This window comes from Corythoichthys intestinalis, chromosome 18 (assembly GCF_030265065.1).
Source record: "Corythoichthys intestinalis isolate RoL2023-P3 chromosome 18, ASM3026506v1, whole genome shotgun sequence".
NCBI classification, from domain to species: Eukaryota; Metazoa; Chordata; class Actinopteri; order Syngnathiformes; family Syngnathidae; genus Corythoichthys; species Corythoichthys intestinalis.
The window spans coordinates 7,939,782-7,964,436 of NC_080412.1; the positions used below are offsets into that span (position 1 = coordinate 7,939,782).

General features: G+C 40.5%; 1 protein-coding gene across 3 annotated transcripts in view; it reads left to right on the forward strand.

The window, feature by feature from the left end:
* Positions 1 to 17,142, forward strand: part of LOC130906102 (junctional adhesion molecule 3B-like) — a 121,801-nt gene extending 104,659 nt beyond the window's left edge. For all 3 annotated transcript variants that reach the window (XM_057820039.1, XM_057820040.1, XM_057820041.1), the window contains exons 6-9: positions 374 to 473; positions 4,923 to 5,052; positions 5,130 to 5,184; positions 16,006 to 17,142. In XM_057820039.1, coding sequence (XP_057676022.1) covers positions 374 to 473; positions 4,923 to 5,052; positions 5,130 to 5,184; positions 16,006 to 16,041 — 321 coding nt within the window. In that variant the 3' untranslated portion in view covers positions 16,042 to 17,142. The remainder of the gene's footprint in view (positions 1 to 373; positions 474 to 4,922; positions 5,053 to 5,129; positions 5,185 to 16,005) is intronic.
* Positions 17,143 to 24,655: the final 7,513 nt, after the last annotated feature.

Consider the following 24,655-nt stretch of genomic DNA (forward strand, 5'->3'; position numbering starts at 1 on the left):
TTAAATCATGACATTCGGTATTTACAATGTGAACTTGAGTACTTTTATTAAAAGGCCGGTGTAGAATGGAGCCCCAAGGTTGGTATGTCAGTTTAAAGGTTGACTGCTCCACAAATGGAGTACACTTTGATGGGATATGCGGACAGAAATGAGCATAAACCAAGTAGGACATCATAATCACATACACATTTCAGAATCAAACCTGAATGAAGTTGACTTCAATTTATTCTCAGTCAAGAGATTTCCCTCCTGGTTATGTGCTCGTCAGTAATATCTGACCAGTAATGACGATTGTCTTAAGTAAGTTTGACAAGTGAGATAAGTATACACAAAAAATATAAGGCTGACTGGTCACTTTTGTTTCCCAATGCAGAAGTTTATCACAGTCAGAAAAGAAGATGCCGGCGAGTACTACTGCCGAGCAAGAAACGACGCAGGTTACGCCGAGTGCGCGCCGCAGAAGATGGAAGTCTGTAAGTGCTGCATCAACACCTCTTTTAAATAGACATCCCAAGAGTTCATGCGGGTTCACAGACAACATAGAACAGGGGTTGGCAACCTATACCACTTAAAGAGCCATTTCAACCCAGTTACCTCATAAAAGCCGCACGTATATAATGATATTTGACATAATTGCGTCATCCCAATTGTTTTATATAAATGCACATATATATATATATATATATATATATATATATATATATATATATATATATATATATACAGTGTATATATATATATGTAATGAAGATATTACTTCCAAGTGCTTTGGAAGTAATATCTTCATTTATTTTGCTTGCAATGAAAAAAACTCAAAACAGAATGGGGGGGGGGGGGGGGGAATTAGATCATTATCCTTTTATACAAAACTCCAAAAATTGGCCGGACAAAAGTATTGGCAACCTTTGAAAAATCATGTGATGCTTCTCTAATTTGTGTAATTAACAGCTATTGTTACCTACCTGTGGCACATAACAGGTGGTGGCAATAACTAAATCACACTTGCAGTTAGTTAAAAGGGATTAAAGTTGACTCAACCTCTGTCCTGTGTCCTTGTGTGTACCATATTGAGAATGGAGAAAAGAAAGAAGACCAAAGAACTGTCTGAGGATTTGAGAAGCAAAATTGTGAGGAAGCATAGGCAATGGCAAGGCTACAAGTCCATCTCCAGCGCAGTGTCATCAATAAGTGTAAAGCCCATTACTGTGGCTAACCTCCCTAGATTTGGACGGAAAAGAAAAATTGACGAGAGATTTCGAAATCTCACAAGCGCCAGAATAAATTTTCATCAAATATTCCCTGATTTAATATAAAACTGAGCCCCATCAGAGGGTTCAAAGAGACATGGGTTGCCGACCCCTGACATAGAACTACTGTATTTATCGAATACAGCATACTGTATATGGATCATTCCAAAATTGAAGTACATTTTACGTCCCTCCCTTCTAAATTTACAGAATCCAAATAGTAAAACATGCCGTTTCTGACTAAATGTATGTGTTCTGAGATCTAAGAAAAACTAAAAGAAAAGAATGCTAAAAATACTTCTCAAAATATTAAATAAGTCTGGAGTAATCCCTAAATGGACATTTTTCTTTTGTCCCCCTGATGACCAAAATGAATCGCAATTAAAACTGTTAAAATGACATTTCAGTCTCTTTTTTTATTATTAGCTTCAATGCCATCTCTTAACTGTGGGAACATTTGTTTTAATGAAATTAATATTTCAAATATGAATTATTCTCAGTGGAAAGTGTGTCCCAGATCACGCACGCAAGCCTGTTACCATCACCTTTTTATCAGGGTAGAGGAAGATAGCAGGGAATCCAATGATACACTGGATATGGCATCATCAGTTTTTCAAAAGAATGGCTTCATCATCTTGGTGAGGACATTACCTAAAATAGATACTCCTCCGTTATTTATGGATGTATCATAATGAAATTTGCTAGGTATATTCTAGGTATGTAGAGGTAGTCCCCGGGTTACAAACGACTTCCGTTCTACGCCGGCTATGAAACCTGAATTTCCGCGTAAATCAGAAGGAACTCTTTAAGTACCCTTAAATACCCCTTGAATATTAAAAATAACTATCCAAAAACATGTATCATACATCACATTAATAAAAATGAAGTGAAAAAAAAAAAAGATATTGTACTTAAAATCAATGCTGAGCGGTGTAACTGTTAAGCCCCTTCCAGACATCGCTAAATTCCGGTTAAGTCCCAGGATTTAAACAGGTACCCCTTATGTCTGATAGCAAATTCCCGGGTGGACTGACACTAGGATGACACGGACATTAACCGGGTTGCTTCCCAGTATAATGTCTGGGATTTAACAGGGATGAGGCATGTATAAAAGCAGCCGTTTAATTCTTGGGTCACAGCGCAAAGCCTGATGACGTAAATATTACGGCGGGCCGATCGTCATTTCCTCTTCCTTTACAGTGAGACTAAAATCAGTGAAAAAAACATTACCACTATCAACATGGCAAACTGGAAAGATTGCGAAATTAAACTGAAAACATAACAAAATTAAAATTGCTACTGGATTTTAGGATCTTTGGAAATATGTGGTTTATTTTGTTGCCGACCAAAAATGACGGAATGTCCGGGTTATAAAATCCCATCCCCCGCCCTACCCGCACAGAGAGCGCTAGTGGCCAACACAGGACAAATCTGAAAGTGTCCAATCCAAGTACAGTGATCCCTCGTTTTGCGTGGTTAATGGGGACCTTAACCCGCCACGATAAGTGAAAAAACGCAAAATAGCAAAAAAAAAAGCTTAAAAAAAAAACTTTTTTTTTAAGTAGAAAAATGCTTCATTGAGTTAGTCCACTTGAATCTTATCAAGCTGCTCACTTACAAACAATGAGTTTCCACAGCAACTGTTTAACAAGTGAAACGATGTTTGATTTAAGCGCTTTGAAGCTTTGGCTTATAAGCATCTGTGGAATGATCAAACCCAAACATCCGTCAACATCGTTAACTTAAATAAGCAACTCCAGTGCAGTACCTAACGAACAAAGAGCAGGGAGAGGGAGCGAATGAGACTATGGGATCAGCTCGGGACTGCTCATCTGTATTTTTTTTTTTTTTTTTAATTGGAAAAAAAACCCGCAATAGACTGATGGCGCGAAGTTTGAAGCGCGAAGTAGCGAGATATCACTGTAATTCCTGGTACATCTCCCCATGTCTGAAAGCCATCATAGGGTAAATCCTGCGTTGCATTACACAGGAATTTAGCGGAATATTACTCTGAAAAGCGGTTTTACGTGACCAAAAAAAAAAAAAAAAAAAAACAATTTGAGACAATATGGAAGACAAGACTCCAGCGTCGTAAAGTCCAAATCACAAGTCGGGTACGTTGTAACCCGGGGACTACCTGTATACGATTTTTATCTCTGAGCTGATTGATTAATTGCAGTCTCGTTATGTAGTTACTCCAGTTATCCAAAAGATGGCAGCGTTCATTTGAAGTTCATTTTAAGAGTTCATTTGAACATACGGTATTTATTTACCGATTTACGTTAATGAGTTTTTCTTCTTGGTCAGCGCTAAAAGCTAGCTAAACAGCTAGCGTCCATTCCTAAAATGAGTAAAGCCTGAGTTATGCCTCTGCATTGCGGTGACGGCGAAGCTACTACGGCGTCAATGAGCATTCGATAGTTCTGCGGCAAGGGAACGCGTTGCTATGTAATTCACCGCCAAGCCATTAGAGGTGTGTGGCGTTGTGTTTGTACGGTTTGAGGGGACTCCTGTCGACTTCCTCTAGTTTTCTTCCGGTTACACAATAATGCCAACAGAGATGGAACGCTTGAATGCGGATCTTCAGCTCATCGACAGTGAAAAACAAATGTTGATCATACTGTAATGTTCGTAACTAGGCGCGAGTCCTTTAAGAGGCGATCAGACTACGGAGCGGCAACGTAGCGGGAAGCGAGTGAAAAGAACGGGAGGAAGCAAAACTTAGCGGTTGCATGTTGAGGCAGCCCGCTATTATTTTTAAATTTATTTTATTGTTGCCACAGTAAAGTGGAGAAGATATTATCGACTCCTCTCCTTCTTCCCCCCAGCCGTTCTCATAAAAGCACTGAGGAACTTTCAATCAGTGATGATGTATCAAGCATCAAAACAACTCTTTTGACACCAAACCTGTGCTTTCTTTGTCATATACTTGAAGTGTGAAATGTAAATAAGTCACAGACTCACAGCAAACTTATGTACACAGCAAACTTATGTACACAATAAATGATGAAGGGCACCAACCACAAATATGACATAAAGTGATAAAAAGCTGGCAGATTTTCGCCGACTGTGTCACCGCTTCGGGTGGCCATTCGCTTCCGAACCTTGCCATTTGCCAATCTTTATAATGTCTTGACTAGACATTGTAGAAGTTGTCGTACTTGCTCTTCGATGATACTCTCGTCAGCTTGGTCTATTTTTGCGTGTAAAACAATGTTTGAAAATGGCGGTGAGTTCGCGCTGAACCGGAAACAAGAGTGTGAGCGGGCCAATCACAGTCCATTTGCGCCACGTCACCGCGCGTTGATGTGTCAACCAGTCAGAAAATTGTGGAGATGCACGTAAGCTACGGCGAAGGGTCGTAAATCGGGTCTGCCTTAGCAGCGTAGGTCTGCCGCAGACGCATAACTCAGCCTTAACAGTGCAGATTTTCTACCAAACAAAAGTGAAGCCTGTTTTAAAACTTTGACCATGGGTCTGTCAACTGAGCTAATCCAGCCTTTAACAGTTTATTACTTATTATTGATGGATACATAGCAGAAAGTTAGAAACGTTAGGCTTATTTTTTAAGAAAATTCAAGCCGAAATGTACTCCAATTCTGGAATGATCCATAATATACTTCATTGTCTTTCATAACCAAACATCATTGTTGCACTACTGTTTTATCTTCCCAGATGATATTGACGTCGTAGGGATTATACTGGGAGTTGCTGTGGTGGTCGTTGTACTTATATGTATATCAGCCGGGATCTGCTGTGCATATAAGCGAGGTTATTTCGCAAGTCAAAACCAGGCCGGGAACAAGTAAGACATCGGCCCATCCTCTTGCAATGACAACACGTTGTACTTGTATTGACCTCCTTATGCTCTTTGTGTTGTAGTTACAAGGTTCCAGCAAAAGGAGATGGGGTAGACTATGTCAGGACAGAGGATGAGGTACGTATCTGTCAAATAATGGATATTATAAGGCTCCAGCCTACATGTGTGTATTTTTCTAATACTGGAGAGATTTTAAATAGTTTTTCCCCCAGAGAAAGTATATCAATGCCAGATATACATATATTAACTTCAAGATTAAGGGGCCTTTTACATGTTGACTCTCCGCGAATACGAAAAATTTCAAATTTACATTTATATGGTTCCGTCTCCATATGAACAATGTTGCAATTTTGTGCGAAACCGATGTAGTATTAATGACACGCCCCACGGGCCAGTGCAGATTTACAAGGTGACAGCCAATGATGCACTTTGACCCCAACAACCTCCTCAGCCAGGAAGACAACATACCCGCCCACTCCAAGCAATGGTATTTTTTTTTCTTTTGCTACTAAAGGCACAAAAATGGAGATATTCAGCATATTTAAATTAAAAATATTGGAAAAACAGTAAGCCGACTTTCCGCCATATTTGCTGTTTTGAATGTTTAGTACCACCGCTGCGCACCTCCAACGTGACGTGTGGGAGTGCTGATGTTATCGGCACGGGAGCTTTCCATTGATATTGATGCGGAGCAAGCCCCCGCAATGGCGTACCGCACGCAGGCTATTTTTAGACTCTGACGTCGCATCGTAAAGCGGAAGTAAAGCCGAAGTGGGACATTATAGACCCGCCATCGCATAGACACAACGTAATTTGTGATACTTTTCGCCGGTATCTTTCAAAAACGAACATGCCGATCACGCATTGCTTTTTTGGAACTTGTAGAAACGACTGTAGACATTACGACACATGAAGGATGTTTTCTTCATACGTTTCCGGAAACCAAAAACTCGGGAGGAAAAAATGTAAAGACCAAATCAACTTGCGCGGACTTTAACACCAGCTCGGTGAATCCATTCACATTTCATATGCCGTAAACATGATGTTGGGTTGGCATGGTCTTTCAGAGGACAAAGAGGTAAGCCATTTTTATATTTTTAACTTATTTTTTTAGCGTAACGTTGTGCTGTACTGCTTCTGTCTGACAATTAATGACCTGAAAAGAATTACAATGGTATCTGACTGCCACTGTTACCGTTTCTGTTATGTGTATATATATATATATATATATATATATATATATATATATATATCATTGTCAGTCGCGTCGATAAAAAAGCTAAAGCTATGATTAGGTCGGCTCGTTTTTTTCGTCTTCTTCAGCCTTCGACACTAAAGCCATCTCTTTAACTGAACATATTTATGTTCTTCTACATCTTTGCCAGTTAATTTGGCACCAGGCACATAATTTTCAGAGAGAATTGATAGGTTTAGCTCTGTAAACATCTCCTTCGTACACGATTTCCATTCATTTCCTTTTAGGGACAACCGGTGGCTTGTCCCTACTTAGCAACAGTAGCTAATGTCATGAATATTAATGAGCGGGAGTGACGTGTTGCTTGCGGTACGCCATTGAATCCTTCCACTTTGGAGCCCGGATTCAATGGTTTGCGTCTTCGCTTTCCGCTTTCGCTGACACCATATAAAGGCGGGACCATTCCGCAACACAGTCATTGCGTCTTGGTGTTGCAGAGTCATCATGTAAACTGCCCCTAACATCATCTACAGCTTAATCCGGGGTCAGGTTACAGGGGCAGCAGCTTTAGCAGAGAAACCCAAACTTCCCTCTTCCCAGCCACTTTAAGCAGCTCCTCGGACGTGATCACAAGACGTCCCCAGGCCAGCCGAGAGACTTAATCTCTCCAGTGCATCCTGGGTCGTCCCCGGGGCTTCCCGCCAGTGGGACATGCCCGCAGAAAACCTCTTCAGGGAGGCGTCTAGGAGGTATCCGAACCCTATGCCCTAGCCACCTCAGCTGGCTCCTCTCAATGCAGAGTAGCAACTCGACAATGAGTCTCTCCTGGATGGCCGAGCTTCTCACCCTCTCATAAAGGAAACCTTAAAGACTTGTAGGCTTTAATAAGCCACAATTTTTTTGTTTTACTAAAATATGTTATTAGAAACATATATATTATTGCCATTGATTTAAAACTCTATAATATTTAGTACTTGTTTTGACCTACGGAGGGCGCCATGTTTTACGCGCGTAATGCACGCTGGGGGTTGGGCTGAACCGGGAGAATAGCTGTGCTAGCTAGCAACCTAAGCTAGTATGATGACTGGCATGATTTTGTCACATTCTCCTGCTGTTCAGATTGTTTTATTACAGCAGCGGGATGAGTTCCCAACGTCGTACCTGCATCCAATTCCAGCTCATCAGCAGTGCCGTTTAACAGATCCTAGGCGGCTTGCCAAGATATTGACTTGCTGCTATTTGACAATTTGTTATCCCTTCGTTCCTAGTTCCTTCATTCATTTTCTTAGTCTGCCTCTCACCGGGGTTTTTCCTGTTTTGTTTTTTTTTAAATTGATCCCGACCTGCTGTCGCACGGGAAACGCGGGTTCCAATCCCACTACAGATGCTCATTTAATTGCTTTTTCTGCTAGTTTTGTGAAATATCGACAGTGCAGTCCTGCTCATCACTTTTCCGCTCGTGTCCAAATTGGAAGGGGCGAACAGACAACATGTTTATGTAGCTAACGAGTGACACTGTGGAAGTACGGCAGCACTGCCCATTGACGTCACCGCCCTTAGTGCATTGCGTTGTCAACAACCTATGAAAACGAAAACATAAAGATGGGTTTGAATATCAAATTATTATAACTCATACTAACTAGGGTTGTTCCGATCATGTTTTTTTGCTCCCGATCCGATTGCTTTTTTTTGCTCCCGATTCAATTCCAATCATTCCCGATAATTTTTCCCAATCATATACATTGTGGCAATGCATTAAGAAAAAAATGAATAAAACTCGGACTAATATATACATTCAACATACAGTACATAAGTACTGTATTTGTTTATTATGACAATAAATCCTCAAGATGGCATTTACATTATTAACATTCTTTCTGTGAGAGGGATCCACGGATAGAAAGACTTGTGACTTTGTATATTGTGACTAAGTATTGCCATCTAGTGTATTTGTTGAGCTTTCAGTAAATGATACTGCACCATGCCCCAATGCATGATGGGAAGTGGAACCATGACTGTGCGTAGTGCTAGCAATTGATATATCTTCTCTGCGTTGGGAAAGAAAATAAGGTGTTAAGAAAAAGATCAAATGCGACCTTGCTTCCCACATTGCTTCCCATGATATTTCTAATTGCAGGGAGAGGGATTGTAAGGCTTTATCCAATTTAAATAAGCCTCCAAAGGCTGCCAAATTTCACTTTACTTATTTTATGCTGCCTTTTATCTCTCTATATAGGTAAAATGGCGTCATTACAGATTGAGCGCGATAATGTGTGAGTGGGTCGTGCAACGCATGCATTAATTGCGTTAAATTTTTTAACCTGATACATTTAAAAAAAACTTATTACCGCCGTTATTGGGATAGATTTGATAACGCTACCTTAAGCCTAAACTTAAGACTCTGGATGAGTGTAACATATTATGTCTGTAACGTTAAATACAATTAGAAAACGATTTAATTAAAAAATATACAGTATATATATATTAAAAATAGGCATGGCCAATATTTTTTTGCCGATTCCGATACTTTGAAAATGACGTGATCGGTCGATCGGGACATCTCTGATTCTAACATTTATCTTTTAAGAACTACAAGTCTTTCTGCCCGTGGTTCCCTTCAAGAGAGAGCCCGGACACCCTTCAGAGGAAACTCATTTTGGCCACTTGTATGCGGGATCTTGTTCGTTTGGTCACGACCCACTGCTCGTGACCATAGGTGAGGGTAGGAACATAGATCGATTGGTAAATTGAGAGCTCCGCCTTTTGGCTCAGCTCCTTCTTCACACCGCCCGCCCCCACTCGTGTTCAAGGCCCCAAGATACTTGAGCTCCTCTTCTTGGGGCAGGATCTCGTCCCCGACCCGTAGAGGGCACACCACCCTTTTCCGACTGAGGACCATGGTCTCGGATTTGGAAATGCTGAACTTCATCACAACAGCTTCGGCTGCAAAAAGGCAACGTGGGTCCCCCCTTCCCAAAGGGGACTTGGCGGTCCGAGCCCCACCTACAGAATCTAACTTTTGGGGTTCTCAAAAAGTTTAAATGCAGAAGTGGTTAGAGTAGCCCAAAAAAATTTCTGGAGTAAGAGTAGTGTTACTTTAAAATAATATTACTCAAGTAAGAGAAAAAGTATTCATCCAAAAAATGTACTCGTGTACAAGTTTTTTTTTAATTAAACATTGGTATTTTTTTTTCTCTCAGCACAAACTATGAACTGTTGTTATAATGATACTGTACAATAACCTGTTACATAACCACATTAAGCCAAAGAAAAAAATATATATTTTTCGTCCAAAGAGCATGTGTGTCCTGCCCTCTAGTGGAGAAAATATTTCCAAGTTTGAATAGTGAATACTGCAGTTTCTTCATAGTTACTCTTATGAAATTAAAAGAATCATATCTCCGGTTTTCCGTGGTCAATCGGTGCCAAATAGAAGTTTAAATCAGGACTTTCGAATCATGTTGAGGTCAGCGCTCTATGTCAAACACTTCATTTTTTACGGTGCTTTAAAGACACCACGTGATTGAAGATGCTGGCGTGATCATACAACAGCAAGCTTGCTTCTGATTGGTGTAATGGAATCGTGATTATTGCTGCCACGTCTCATTGGTGAAATTAGTAGGGCTACTCTTGGCAATGGCATCGTTGGCAAAAAAATAATCTAATCTGTAGAATAGAGATAAAAATGTAACAACTCTGGTGTAGCCCAAAGTAGCGGAGTAAGTAGCGTTTTTTTTTTCTACATGAATCTTCTCAAGTAAATGTAAAAAGTATGGCTTAGTAAAACTATTCTTAGAATCTTTGGGCACCTAACGATTCGATTACGATTCAGAGGCTCCGATTCGATTATAAATCGATTATTGATTTTACCCCCCAAGCGACCCCACGCGCCTTTAATGTGTTGTACATTAGTTCCAAAATTGTTCAAAAATCCTCTCAGGCTAAACCACACTAATATTTCATTATCAAGTTAACAGAAACAGGAAATAAAATACTCAAGTCCCCATTCTGTATCAGCAGCTTTAAACTACATTCAATTAATTTAATGATGTGAATCAACCGTTAAAGTTTTTAAAATTGCTATTGTTATTCCATAATTTCTCTTCTGTCTACTTTCGACATGTGAAAGTTTTAAAACTGTTTCTTCATTTAAAGATAGATTCAAGTCAAGATTTTGTCAATTTAGGAGTATTTTAGATAAAAAGTTATTTAGGTTCGCTGCAAGAGCCTTGGCAACTACTAAACGGCAAGTCTGTCATTTCGCATCTAGTTCTCTTTATATGTTTTAACACCGCCGTCATCTGTCATATTGCATCTAGTTCTACATATATGTGATATCTATTATAGCCGTATGTTTTTAGCAACTAGCAACTGGGCCGTTGTTTGAAGCAGCTGTCGGCCGCAGTCAGGTACGAGGGGTATTCAAAAAGTAATGCACCCGACTTCATTATGTACAAACAAATTATAATAGGAACATGTATTATACATCAAAAGAAAGGTACAAGTGTGAGGATTACATTTTTACTTCTCCACATAGTCTCCTCCACATTGTCTCCATCCCTCTCAAGAGCTACAGTCCACCCATGAACTAGGGGGCATGTATACCAGTGTTGTAGAGCTCAGCTGGTTGATCTCTAAACTAGGGCTGTCAAACGATTAAAATTTTTAATCGAGTTAATTACAGCTTAAAAATTAATTAATCGCAATTAATCACAATTCAAACCATCTATAAAATATGCCATATTTTTCTGTAAATTATATATATATTCTGTAAAATGTTGGAATGGAAAGATGAGACACAAGATGGATATATACATTCAACATTCGGTACAGAAGGACTGTAGTGGGCATTTCACTCTACTGTCATTTAAATCTGTCTATGCTGTCCTCACTCCGAAGCGTCTACTTTTTCCAAAGCTAGACAGCTAGTGAATGACGCCTTAATAATCAGACTTCTTCCTTTTTCATCTGATTTTTTAATAAAATGGCCTCAAAACATTGTCCTCTTTAGACCGTAGTAAAACTACAAAAAAAACAGTACACAAGCATTGCATTAGCAACAACGTTAGCTTAGCACGCTATACAGGTTCACTAAACATAAACAAAAAGCGTCTCATACAAAAAATATAACATTTCGCTTACTAACATAATATGTACATTCTTTACAACAACCATACTTACGGACAAATCTTGTCCAAGGATCATATAAGCACAACATTACAACTTAGGCGTCAGCCCGAGACGCCGTACAGCCATATTGAACTGGCCAGAAAGCAATAAACCATGTCGCAAAGCGACCACAAGAGTTCGCTGTTAGACAGCACAATAAACCTTGCTGTAAAACATACCAAAAGGCAGAATACTGTCTGAGCGGGACATGTGTGTTAATTGCGTCAAATATTTTAACGAGATTAATTGAAAAAATTAATTACCGCGCGTTAACGCGATAATTTTGACAGCCCTACTCTAAACTAATTCTTGACAGCAGTTTTCACTTCGTCATTGGCATATCGGTTGCCCCGGAGTCCTTCTTTCATTGGACCAAAGAGGTGGTGGTCTGATGGTGCCAAATCGGGAGAATATGGCGGTTGTGGTATCACTGTCCATCCAAATGAAGTGATGACCTCCATGGTCCTGATGCTTGTGTGAGGACGTGCATTGTCATGCTATAGGAGCACATTTGTCATGTCCAAGTTGGGCCGAACATGTCGAATTCTTGCTTTGAGCTTCCTAAGAGTCTTAATGTATACCTCAGAGTTAATGTTTCACCATTCGGCAAAAAATCCACAATGATTACACCTTGAAAATCCCTTACACCTTGAAAATCCCAAAAAACGATGGCCATAATTTTGACAGCTGATTTTTGGGCCTTGAACTTTTTGGGCTTATTGGCTATGCTGGTTTTATCCACCTTTTCGTGGTCTTCAGTACTGTTTTTAAATCGCAGCACCCATCTGTTTACAGTACTATAGTCTATGGTATCATCCTTGTAGACATTTTTCAGCCGGTTGTGAATCCTCAGAGGGGTTTCTCCCTTCTGCAACAAGGAATTCTTTTACAGCTCTTTGTTTCTGACAAGCTTCAAGAGGGGCAGCCATTTGGGAAGCTAGTTTAAGCTTTAAAAATCTGAAAATAAGAAAAAAACATATAACAATCACAAGAAGGTGTGTCCTGTCATGTTTGTGCCAAATATAAACAAGATTGGTAAAATCCTGTACGAGCAATGCACTTGAGTGCATTACTTTTTGAATGCCGCTCGTATTATTGTTTTTTTGTATTTAGCGGCATGAGTTGTACATGATATTTACTCTCGGTCCGTTCCTCATTGCGTCCCAAAGACCGCGCTGACTGTGTTTTAGTTCAGCTTTACCTGGTATAATTCAATAATCGGAATTTGGATGTTTGTGAATCGTTCTCGAATCTTCCGCAAATAATCTAAGAATCGAAAATTTCGCACGCCTCTACCTCTGAGTAAATGTAACGCATTACTACCCACGTCTGACTAGGGATGGGAATTGATACGATTTTTACGATTCCATTTCCATTATCGATATTGCTTAACGATTCGATTCTTTATCGATTCTCTTATCGATTCTAATTTCGGGAAAAAGAAGAACAAACATTTTGATTGGCATCAAGTTTGTTTAATCAGAAGTCACAACCTTACAAACTCACAACGAGGTCAAAAGAGGCCCAAAGCCTCAATGTTAACTGTGGCAATAAGTGGCAAATGCACAAGAATGTGTAACATTTTACTGAAACATTTTTCTAATAGAAATAAAAAAATATTGGTATATTTTGGCATATAGGTCGTTGTTCTGCCTTTGGCAATGTCCCCAAACTTTTTCCTGTGAGGGCCAAATAACTTTTCCCTTCTCTGATGAGAGGCCGGGGTCAGTTTGTAACAGAAAAAGTGTGACGATTGCAGGAGTGCAAAATGTTAAAAACAATTATTGTTTTTCTTTTTTTTTTTTTTTTTTTTTTTTTTTTTAAACCTGTCCTGTTCAGCTGTTTGGCACAGAGAATGGAAGTCTAAGTGCCCGGATTCTGAACAGTTTTAATGTTTCACATTGAGAGTCTGACATACTCCCATTGTGATCATTCAAAATACCTTTTTATTATGACAAAGCAGCGAACAGGAAGGGATTATGGGGGGACAGAAGAAAAGAAATACAAGAGAAGAAAGAAAAGAAACACATACACAAACAACAACAAGAAATACATTGAACATCTAAACTAGTTACTAATATGCTGGTGCTATCGTCAGCGAGATGTATTTCCGGTTTACACCATGTGGGGGCCTATTGGCCAGTGAAAGAGGAGAATGGGGGTGGGGGTGTCTATAAGACTATAAGCTAAGTGATTGAAAGGGGTAGAGTGTACACAAATCAGTTCTGTGATCTAGAACCCAGTAATCGTGTGAATCTCTTATGAGTGTAAGCCCGTTGGCGACCAACCCTACGCCGCCGCATCGCCAATCCCGGCACCGGAACCCCCAACCCGAGCATGCCCTACCACATCCAGCAGCACGCAAGCCCCACCGGGCGCGCAACAGCCACGCAGACGGGTGGAGAAACCGCGCGGGCGCCAACCCAGGGCCACGGCCCCCACCCAGCCAGCCCGGGGAGGGAGGGCGGGCGGGGGGGTGGGGGGGCAATGCGCAGCCCATCCCTCCTCCCGCCGCCCAGCAAAGGAGACATCGCCCCCCCCCCCCCGGGACCCAGGGTGGTCCCTCAGGCCACCCGCGTGCCCATCAACCGGCCTTCAGGGATGGCAGGAGGGGACGCATCACCAACCCCACGCCTACACCCACCCTCGCCCGCCCACCCGGGCCACGAGCCACAGCCCCCCAACCGGCACGGCACGCCACGGGACCCCCAGCGGCCCACCAAGCCCCAGGCAAGGCAGGGTCCCCCGCCGGTGCAGGCGACACCCCGCTGATACACCGGCGCCCAGCCAGCGACCCGCGACGGAGCGCAGGGCGGATGCCCAGCCAGAGAAGAGAGGGGAAGGCGGAGGCAGGAGAACGCCCAGGAACTGCCACGGGGCGATGCAAGATTGGAGACCCGACCCCCCAACCCACTCCCGCGGCCGACAGCCGAGGCAGAGGGGAGGCCACACCCCGGGAGCCACGCCATATAGAAAAAGTGTGGGACCCACCTACCACCCTATTACTGTGGCTGCCAGGTTCCCGACTGGCAGCCATCACCCAGCACCGTGATGGGGGTGTGAGGGGAGGGTAGTGCAATGTATGCATTAAAATAGGAGAGCTTGGCTTGGGGCAGTGGGACCGCAGCATGGAGTTTCTGCCCAGCCGCCCGTCCCACCGCCCTTTGCCGGAGCTCTCCTGTGGAGTATGATGTGTGTGGTGCATTTAAAAAAGGTGCAGGGATGGCGGGGCCTGTGGTGAGGAGGCAGCCGTGAGGCTCCCCCCCAGCCCCCCCAACAGGTCCCAACCATCCCACAACCTTGGTGTGTGGTGCATTAAAAAACAGGGGGGAGTCGGGCTGGGACTGTAAAGCCCCGTCCCAACTCTCCCCGGAGAAATGTATGAGCATGTAAGTGCCAGGGTGAAAAATATTTACAGTGCCAAAGTGAGAAGTGCGTGAGTTAAGAGGCAGGTATTGAGGAGAGGTATTGTTTTTCAGAAAGCCACAATCAAATAACCCTCTGTGGATTCTTCACGGAACAAAAGTAAATAAAATAAAAATAATAATATAATATAATAATAAATAATAATAGCACTATTAATTAAATAGATAATAACCAAATAACCCTCTCTGAGTTCTTCACTGAAAAAGGCCAGGAAATAAATAACACTACTGAGGGAGAAAAAAAGCAAAAAAAAATTCAAATTGCTCTCTGGAATTGTTCAGGGGGGCAGACCAAATATGGAGCCGCGGGCCGTAGTTTGGGGACCCCTGTTTTTATTTACCAGTATATTGAAATGCATGCCTTTTAGTTTTTATGGCGCTTTCACGCTCAAGTGGTGGCGCCCTTGCGCTTCCTCACGCGAAGAAGAGCGCGAAGAGGAAGAAATGCCGCATCCAAGCCAGTGAGCGATTTAGTGAGAAAGGGAAACTGCCACGAGCCTACGTTCTTTGTTCATGTTTGTAAAATATCCACAGAGCCAACGCCTGTATGTATCATCTTCTGTGTTGTTGTTGTGTGTTTCCACTCGCGATCGGACACTTAAATCCAGTTGTGTAGTGGTTTAAACGATGTGCTAATGCTAGCGAACGCATGCTAACTGTTTGTTATGACTGTGTTAGCAGCTAATCATCGCTGATTTACGTTGATGCGAACCTGTTTGTTATTGGGGACGAAATTGATTTGTTTCATTTCTATTTTTAGTTTCAAGTGATGGTTGAATAAAGTCAGCAAATTATACCAACGTCTTCTGCATCGTCATTTGGGTCATATGCGTCTTTAGGGATCGTTAAGGCTTTTTCAGTGTGATGTCGAGGCCTCGAAACACTCGGAACCGGTTCTGAATTGGAATCAGATTTCGATTCCCATCCCTACATCTGACTATTATTTCTGTATTACCAAATGAGCTGTAATCTCCGAAAAGTGCTTCTCACCACTCATTTTGCACCAGTATTAGAAAACATGGACATATTCTCAGCATGTTTACGTTGATGTACTTCAATGTTCAGATGGCCAATGACAGACATAGGTGGGACTAGTGCAGTCTGAACCAAGTTTTTCAATATTGTCTTTTTTGCTTCTGCTCTTTATAGGGAGACTTCCGACATAAGTCATCATTCGTGATCTGAAAACGGCGCATTGAAAAACGGTGGGCAAAGTGCCAAGTGAAAAAGTGACATGTGTGGCTGCCGTCGTAGCGGTCTCATCACGGAGCTGCTGCAGTTCATGCTCTGAGCGCTCGGCATGACTCAAATACATCTTTTGCCAAAGGTGACAAGAATTCACACTACAGGAGAAGCGTTTTCAAAACTCTTCTCATTTACAGTACATGAGGACTCTTTAATTGGATTGCTCAACTAAACGTAGAAAATCTACATGAAGAAATACGACCTTGTCCCACCAAAATCTGTTAAACATGACACATTTCTGCATACATGACGCTTCAAACCGTTTGTCATTTGTATAATTTTTTTTTTTTTCTACTGTTGAAATTTGTCAAACTATTTTTGATGGGATATATTTTAAATGCCTATAGATAAAGGTTTACTTTTTTAAATATTTGTAAAATACTAACTGTGTTTTTTTTTAATTGTAATTATTATTCGGTTATGGGCTTACATATTTTACTTTAACCACTTTGCATCAACCTGTAAGCATTTATACATTTGCCATCGGAAAGAAAGAACGACTAACCAAAGCAGACTTGTGTCAGCATATCAACATGCGGTTCATGATCAGCGGTCTTGGAGATTGAACTCTTTCCGCTGGGATAGCCCGGGTTCTGTTGTACGGAAGAAAAAACAACAACAAAAAAACCTCTGTTTTGTTTGTAGTCTTAGAAAGAGGTTTTAAAGAGTGCCAGTCAAATGCTGTGAAACACTGTACGCAATCAGTGCTGCGTTTTCTTGATTTTAAAGTGTCCTTCTTTGCTTGCTGTTCATCTTGTACTGTATATATTGAATTTTACTGTCCTGTTGCTGTCATACATACCGTGCGTTCAGTATTACACTATCACGATACAATTTGGCAGGGTGTGTGAGTTAGCCGAGTTAGCCTTCCAGACCCCCTCGCTCCTAACAAAACATGCTGCAAGTTCATTTAAAACAGACTGTTAGAGCACCTGACATTTAACTGGCCCTCACATAACAAAAGGTACTTCAGCCACAGTATTTTGCAGTGGCATCAACCGGATTATAAACTTGGATTTTACAAATAAAATGTTAACCTAATATTTTTCGCATTCAATGTTTGAAGTAGGGCTGGCAATCTGACCCCCCAAAAAAATGGATCACAATTCTTATTTTCTTTATGTAGTATTTTTTTTTTTTTTTTTGAACTGGAAGTTTTTATCCAATGGCATCTATTGTTGTATAGTAGCATTAGGCTAGTAGGTGTTTGAAAAATGAATTTTTTTTTTATTTTTATTTTAGTGCACAATATGTTTTATTTTCTTTGTGTGTTTTTAGCCTCACAATTCACCACCCATAACCACATGAAAATCATCAATATACAGGTAGTCTCCGGGTTACGACGTACCCAACTTACATGATTTCGACGCCAAGAGTCTCATCCGCAATTTTGTCTCCCATCGTTTTTTTTTTTGTTGTTGGTTTTTTTAACCCCTGCTAGCCTAGTGTATCACAATTGATACACTCAGAATTTCATTATTTTGAGACTAATGTAGAATTTTGACATTTAAAAAAAAATGATGGATGCAAGTCAAAACACGCATCTGCAGGTTCCATGAGGGAAAAAAATCTGGATTTAGCTAATGTTATAGATATTAAAACGCTTATTACACATATTCATTTTGATTTTTCTTTTTCTAAAAATTTGAAAAAATTACTATTAGGACCTTATTTTTTTAAGTTTTGGGATTCACTGACAATTGCTTCATGTTGCAGGCATTAAGGGTTAAGTCATGGAAACAGTACAGGTAGTCCTCTGGTTACGACGTACCCAACTTACGTGATTTCAACTTTATGACGCCGGAGTCTCGTTTTTTTTTTTTTTTTTTTTTTTTTTTTTTTGTTTTTAAAATGTTGACTTTTTTTTTTGTGATGCATGCTTTGATGCCTCAAAAAATGCCTCAACAGCAAAAGCGCGTTTCAACTTTGTCCATGATGCTCACTGGGGTTCCTAAAAAATAAACACAAAATAAATAATGCACGTTAAGAACCAAACTTTAAGCCCCACCCGCTCAAATAAGTCCATCCCTACCATCCTCAGATCAACCATCGCTTCAGAGTGCCAAATTTAAATAAGCAAGTTGCTCTGCCCCACCCAGTATCTCAAAAACAATAGCACAAAACAAAACAAAATTTCCAGCACAAAAAAAATGACATAATTTTTCTATGAATTTACGTTTGATAGGTAGTACCCTTGAATTTATTTAGACGGCAACTGATGATCCACAAAAAAAATCAGTTGAATAAGTATTTTCCCAACTTTGGTGAAAATACAGCTTAATTAATAGTGAGGACACAAATGGCACCATGTAAAAAAATATGACCCATTTGCTTTTTTTTCTACACAATTAAAATGAATGAATGAAACTAGCCAGCAAATTTGTGATTACCGTAAAACCATTTTTTGCTAAGGGTTGTGGTAATCTGTCAGAAAGCTCAACAGTAAATAACTAAAGGCTATCAAAAAGGCATTAAATTCACATGAAATATTTTTATTTATTTATTTTTTTAATTTAGAAACTAGGTCTTATTTAACAAGTCATAGATTTAATTGCAAGTAGAAATCATTTTAGATGGTAAATTCATTCCTCTTTGGGCTCTGGAAGGTTAACATTGTTACTGATTGTACATAAGTGTTGTTTGATTCCTTTCAAGATTATGAAAAAAACAGATTCTATTAAAAGGTGACATGAAACTCTTTCCAAATGTAAGACGGATAAAAAGGTAACATTAAACCATTACATTCGTAGGATGTTGGCAGCTTGGCAAAATGTGACACCGTGTCCCCCACACTGAGCCATGTGACTGTTCTGGAACAGCTGAGCAATTCGCTTTCTTCATTTAGTCATTTTTCTTGTCATACTTTTGACACGTGTAAATTCCGGACATTCTTCACCTTTTCCTTAAATACGTGTGGAAATCAAATGATAATCAAATATCAATCACGGTAGGGATGCTCTGCCCCAACCATTATTTTTCTTCATTTAAAACTAATAGGACAGTCAACATGCTCATCAAAATGTAAGTTCATTTATACAAATTTCATTCCTCCCAAGTGCCTTCTGCCATTAAAATAGATCCGTTTCTCACCCACTTCTGTTATTCTGCCTGAGGTTTTGTTTTTCATTTATTTATCCACAAGCATGGCGTTTGAGAGGAATGACGTAACCGCCAAGTTCTGCTTTCCGTCTTTACATATCTGAAGATTTGTATATATTTTTTTCCTTTAGATTTCACTAGACATGCTGAAATAGAGGTATATTACTGTAGTGCCTAAACATAGTGGGAAATATTTTTGGTAATGACACTATTAGGCAAAAGAATACGATTGATCTGTTTTGGTTTGTGAAACTTTTTGTTGTTGCAATGATAGCTCTTTAAATTCTGCATTTGGCAAACGGCGAGCCACGTCTGCATGAAACGGCAAATCGCGTATGGCGGTTAGTTGTTTCACGCAGAAGGTAACAGTATTAAGGATTCCATTTACACGCAGCTGCCGCGTGGTGGTGGTGGTTGTTTTTTTTTTTACTATATTCAAGGGCAATCTAAACTGAGCTGTCATGGAGCACTGTCTTTAGTATTCACTCTATGCCATGAAAAAAATGTCGTCGAAAGACTCACGTACTTCGAGGGCTTGCTTTGGGTATTTATCCATTCTAGAACCACTCAATTGTGATGAATAAAACTCACTTGGAATATGAATTGTGTTGTTGTTTCTTTGTGTGCATGTGCTTGTGTGTGTTAAGCCATTACTTAACACAGAAAGTAGCTTTATAAGGCGCTCATTTAAAGGAGCAATATGTAAAATTTGCACTTGGATTATTCATGAAATGCCCCAAATATTTCATTAGACATTAAAGAAACATGTTTTTTGGAAATACTTCAAGCACAGCGCTCAATGGTTATGCCCAGATTTTCACATTTTAAAAGTTGATTGTCAGCCCGTAAAAGTTTGTATTCTGTGTCGGCAACTGATTCCACCCACCCACCAGATGTTTTTTGTCTTTGTCCTGGTTGCGAGAGATTCTTAGGCTTTGTAAAGGCTGCAGAAATTAGACAAGGATATATTAGGACTAGGGCTGTCAAACGATTAAAATTTTTAATCGAGTTTAATCGTAATTAATCGCAATTCAAACCATCTATAAAATATGCCATATTTTTCTGTAAATTATATATATTCTGTAAAATAAATTGTTGGAATGGAAAGATAAGACACAAGATGAATATATATACATTCAACATACGGTACATAAGGACTATAGTGGGCATTTCACTGTAATGTCATTTAAATCTGTCTATGCTGTCCTCACTCCGAAGCGTCTACTTTTCCCAAAGCTAGACAGCTAGTGCACGACGCCTTAATAATTAGACTTCTTCCTTTTTCATCTGATTTATTAATAAAATGGCCTCAAACCATTGTCCTCTTTAGACTGTCGTAAAACTACAAAAAAAAGTACACAAGCATTGCATTAGCAACAGCGTTAGCTTAGCACGCTATACAGGCACTAAACATAAACAAAAAGCGTCTCATACAAAAAATATAACATTTCAGTTACTAACATAATATGTACATTCTTTACAACAACCATACTTACGGACAAATCTTGTCCAAGGATCATATAAGCACAACATTATCAGCCCGAGACGTCGTGCAGCCATAATGAACTGGCAAGAAAACAATAAACCATGTCGCAAAGCGACCAAAAGAGTTCGCTGTTGGACAGCACAAAAAGCCTTGCTGTAAAACTTACCAAAAGGCAGAATACTTTCTGAGCGGGACATGTGCGTTAATTGCGTCAAATATTTTAACGTGATTAATTTAAAAAATTAATTACCGCGCGTTAACGCGATAATTTTGACAGCCCTAATATACGTCACATATATAAACATATACGTCATTCACTTGCACTATAAGTACGTTAACTTATACTACAGGAACATATGCTTAATTGTACTCAACTATAGTTACTTGTACCACGAGTACATGTACTTGTGTGTACTTGTACCACAAGTATGTGTACTTGAGTGTACTTGTACTATGAACACATGTACTTGCATATACTTGTACCATAAGTACATATACTTGTGTATACTTATACCACAAGTATGTGTACTTGCGTATACTTATACTACATGTACTAGTACTAAAAATCTGTGTACTAATACTTCAAGCACCTGCATCTGCGTGTATTTGTACTACAAACATTTACTTGTACTACAAACACATGTACGTACTGGCATATACTTGTAATACAATTACACGTACTTACGTGTACTCGTCCTACAATACATGTACTTATACCACAAGTACACTACCATTCAAAAGTTTGGGGTCTAAGCAACCCCAAACTTTTGAACCGTAATGTACATAATAAAAAGGGTGTCCCCTGCCTACTGCCCATAGTTAGCTGAGATAGGCTCCAGCACCTCCGCGACCCTCGTGAAGAAAAGCGGCATGGAAAATGAATGAATAAATGAAAAAATCCCGTATGATACACTACGGTTCAAAATTTGGGGGTCGCTTAGACCCCCAACTTTTGAACGGTAGTGTATATGTACTTGCATATACTTGTACTACATATACATGTACTGAAAGTATATGTACTAATATTACAAGCACCTGTACATAAGTGTACATGCTCTACAAACTGATTTACTTGCGTGTACTTGTGCTGCAGACACATGTACTTGTACCTCAAGTTTGTGTACCTATGTGTACCACAAGTAAATGTACTTGCATATAATTGTACTACATGTACTAGTACTAAAAGTTGAAGGGAAAAGTTACCTTTCTCGCACACACCATATAACTGCATTAGTCTAACACATTCATTATAGTAAAGCATTTAACCACAGTTTGAGGGACGTCACTCCATGCCCTTTGACACAGTAAAGTGGATCACCTTATCAGCCCTCGCCTGATAAGCGAAGGAAAGGACGTCAACCGCTCTTCGGTGGGTCAGGGCGCCCTCGCCCTACCAAGACAACAAATTGATAGCGTGGCGTCTTAGAGGTCAAGACATGCCTCAGTTGCCGTGGCAACCACGTCCCAGCCACGAAGGATGACGCACGAACTTGACCGCCCAAACCTGCCACAGAGGGGTGTTCCCAAGACAACACCCAGGCACACCTTCCCCCCGGCCCACTCCACCTCAGCTTTCAAAAGACTCAACATTTTATCGAACAACTGTCTCTTCTCTGGGACATTTCGATGTATCCGTTGTTTTGCGGACCTTGAATCTAACATTGCCTACCCATCGTCTGTTTTGCCTTGTTTTTTGACCATTGTCGACGAATAAATTGTAAACCTGCTTTCGGTGGGCCTTCTTTAAACCGTTCAAAATGGAGTCAGTACAAAGGGTTAACGCCGGAGTGGACGGGCGGGATTTGCCCTCCCGGCCGACTTGCTGGGGCTGCGCCAGCAGAACGCCATCTGGTTCAGCTGTCACTGTTCTGGTGGTTTGGCCGGGGGGCCGAATTCCTTCAAATTATATGTTCTAATACTACAAGCACCTGCATTTGCGTGTACCTGTACTACAAACACATGTACTTGCATATACTTGTACTACAAGTACGTGTACTTATGTGTACTTGTACTACAATACGTGTGTTTATACCAAAAGTATGTGTACTTGCGTATACTTGTACTACATGTACTAGTACTAAAAGTAGGTGTATTAATACTACAAGCATCTGTTTTTGCGGGTACTTGTACTCCAAACACATTTACTTGTGTGTACTCGTACTACAAATTTATGTATGCAAGAAATTCCTATTCTTCTTGGAGGATTCTTCTCACAGAACGAGCAGACAACCCAAGAGCAGACCCCAATGACCCCAAATCAACAATATGCACACTACATTTAAACCTAAACCAACACGAAGTGACCCAAAATGATTATCAAGTGACCCAAACAAAAGGAAGTGAACCAAAATTAATAGGGGGTTACCCATAAATCCCCCAAAACCAACAGGAAGAGTTCTAGTACTAAACGTATGTGTACTAATACTACAAGCACCTGTGCTTAAGCTTACCTCTACAACAAACACATACAGTGCCTTGCAAAAGTATTCGGCCCCCTTGAACCTTGCAACCTTTCGCCACATTTCAGGCTTCAAACATAAAGATATAAAATTTTTATTTTTTGTCAAGAATCGACAACAAGTGGGACACAATCGTGAAGTGGAACAAAATTTATTGGATAATTTAAACTTTTTTAACAAATAAAAACCTGAAAAGTGGGGCGTGCAATATTATTCGGCCCCCTTGCGTTAATACTTTGTAGCGCCACTTTTTGCTCCAATTACAGCTGCAAGTCGCTTGGGGTATGTTTCTATCAGTTTTGCACATCGAGAGACTGACATTCTTGCCCATTCTTCCTTGCAAAACAGCTCGAGCTCAGTGAGGTTGGATGGAGAGTGTTTGTGAACAGCAGTCTTCAGCTCTTTCCACAGATTCTCGATTGGATTCAGGTCTGGACTTTGACTTGGCCATTCTAACACCTGGATACGTTTATTTTTGAACCATTCCATTGTAGATTTGGCTTTATGTTTTGGATCATTGTCCTGTTGGAAGATAAATCTCCGTCCCAGTCTCAGGTCTTGTGCAGATACCAACAGGTTTTCTTCCAGAATGTTCCTGTATTTGGCTGCATCCATCTTCCCGTCAATTTTAACCATCTTCCCTGTCCCTGCTGAAGAAAAGCAGACCCAAACCATGATGCTGCCACCACCATGTTTGACAGTGGGGATGGTGTGTTCAGGGTGATGAGCTGTGTTGCTTTTACGCCAAACATATCGTTTTGCATTGTGGCCAAAAAGTTCAATTTTGGTTTCATCTGACCAGAGCACCTTCTTCCACATGTTTGGTGTGTCTCCCAGGTGGCTCGTGGCAAACTTTAAACGAGACTTTTTATGGATATCTTTGAGAAATGGCTTTCTTCTTGCCACTCTTCCATAAAGGCCAGATTTGTGCAGTGTACGACTGATTGTTGTCCTATGGACAGACTCTCCCACCTCAGCTGTAGATCTCTGCAGTTCATCCAGAGTGATCATGGGCCTCTTGGCTGCATCTCTGATCAGTTTTCTCCTTGTTTGAGAAGAAAGTTTGGTAGGACGGCCGGGTCTTGGTAGATTTGCAGTGGTCTGATGCTCCTTCCATTTCAATATGATGGCTTGCACAGTGCTCCTTGAGATGTTTAAAGCTTGGGAAATCTTTTTGTATCCAAATCCGGCTTTAAACTTCTCCACAACAGTATCTCGGACCTGCCTGGTGTGTTCCTTGGTTTTCATAATGCTCTCTGCACTTTAAACAGAACCCTGAGACTATCACAGAGCAGGTGCATTCATACGGAGACTTGATTACACACAGGTGGATTCTATTTATCATCATCGGTCATTTAGGACAACATTGGATCATTCAGAGATCCTCACTGAACTTCTGGAGTGAGTTTGCTGCGCTGAAAGTAAAGGGGCCGAATAATATTGCACGCCCCACTTTTCAGTTTTTTATTTGTTAAAAAAGTTTAAATTATCCAATAAATGTTGTTTCACT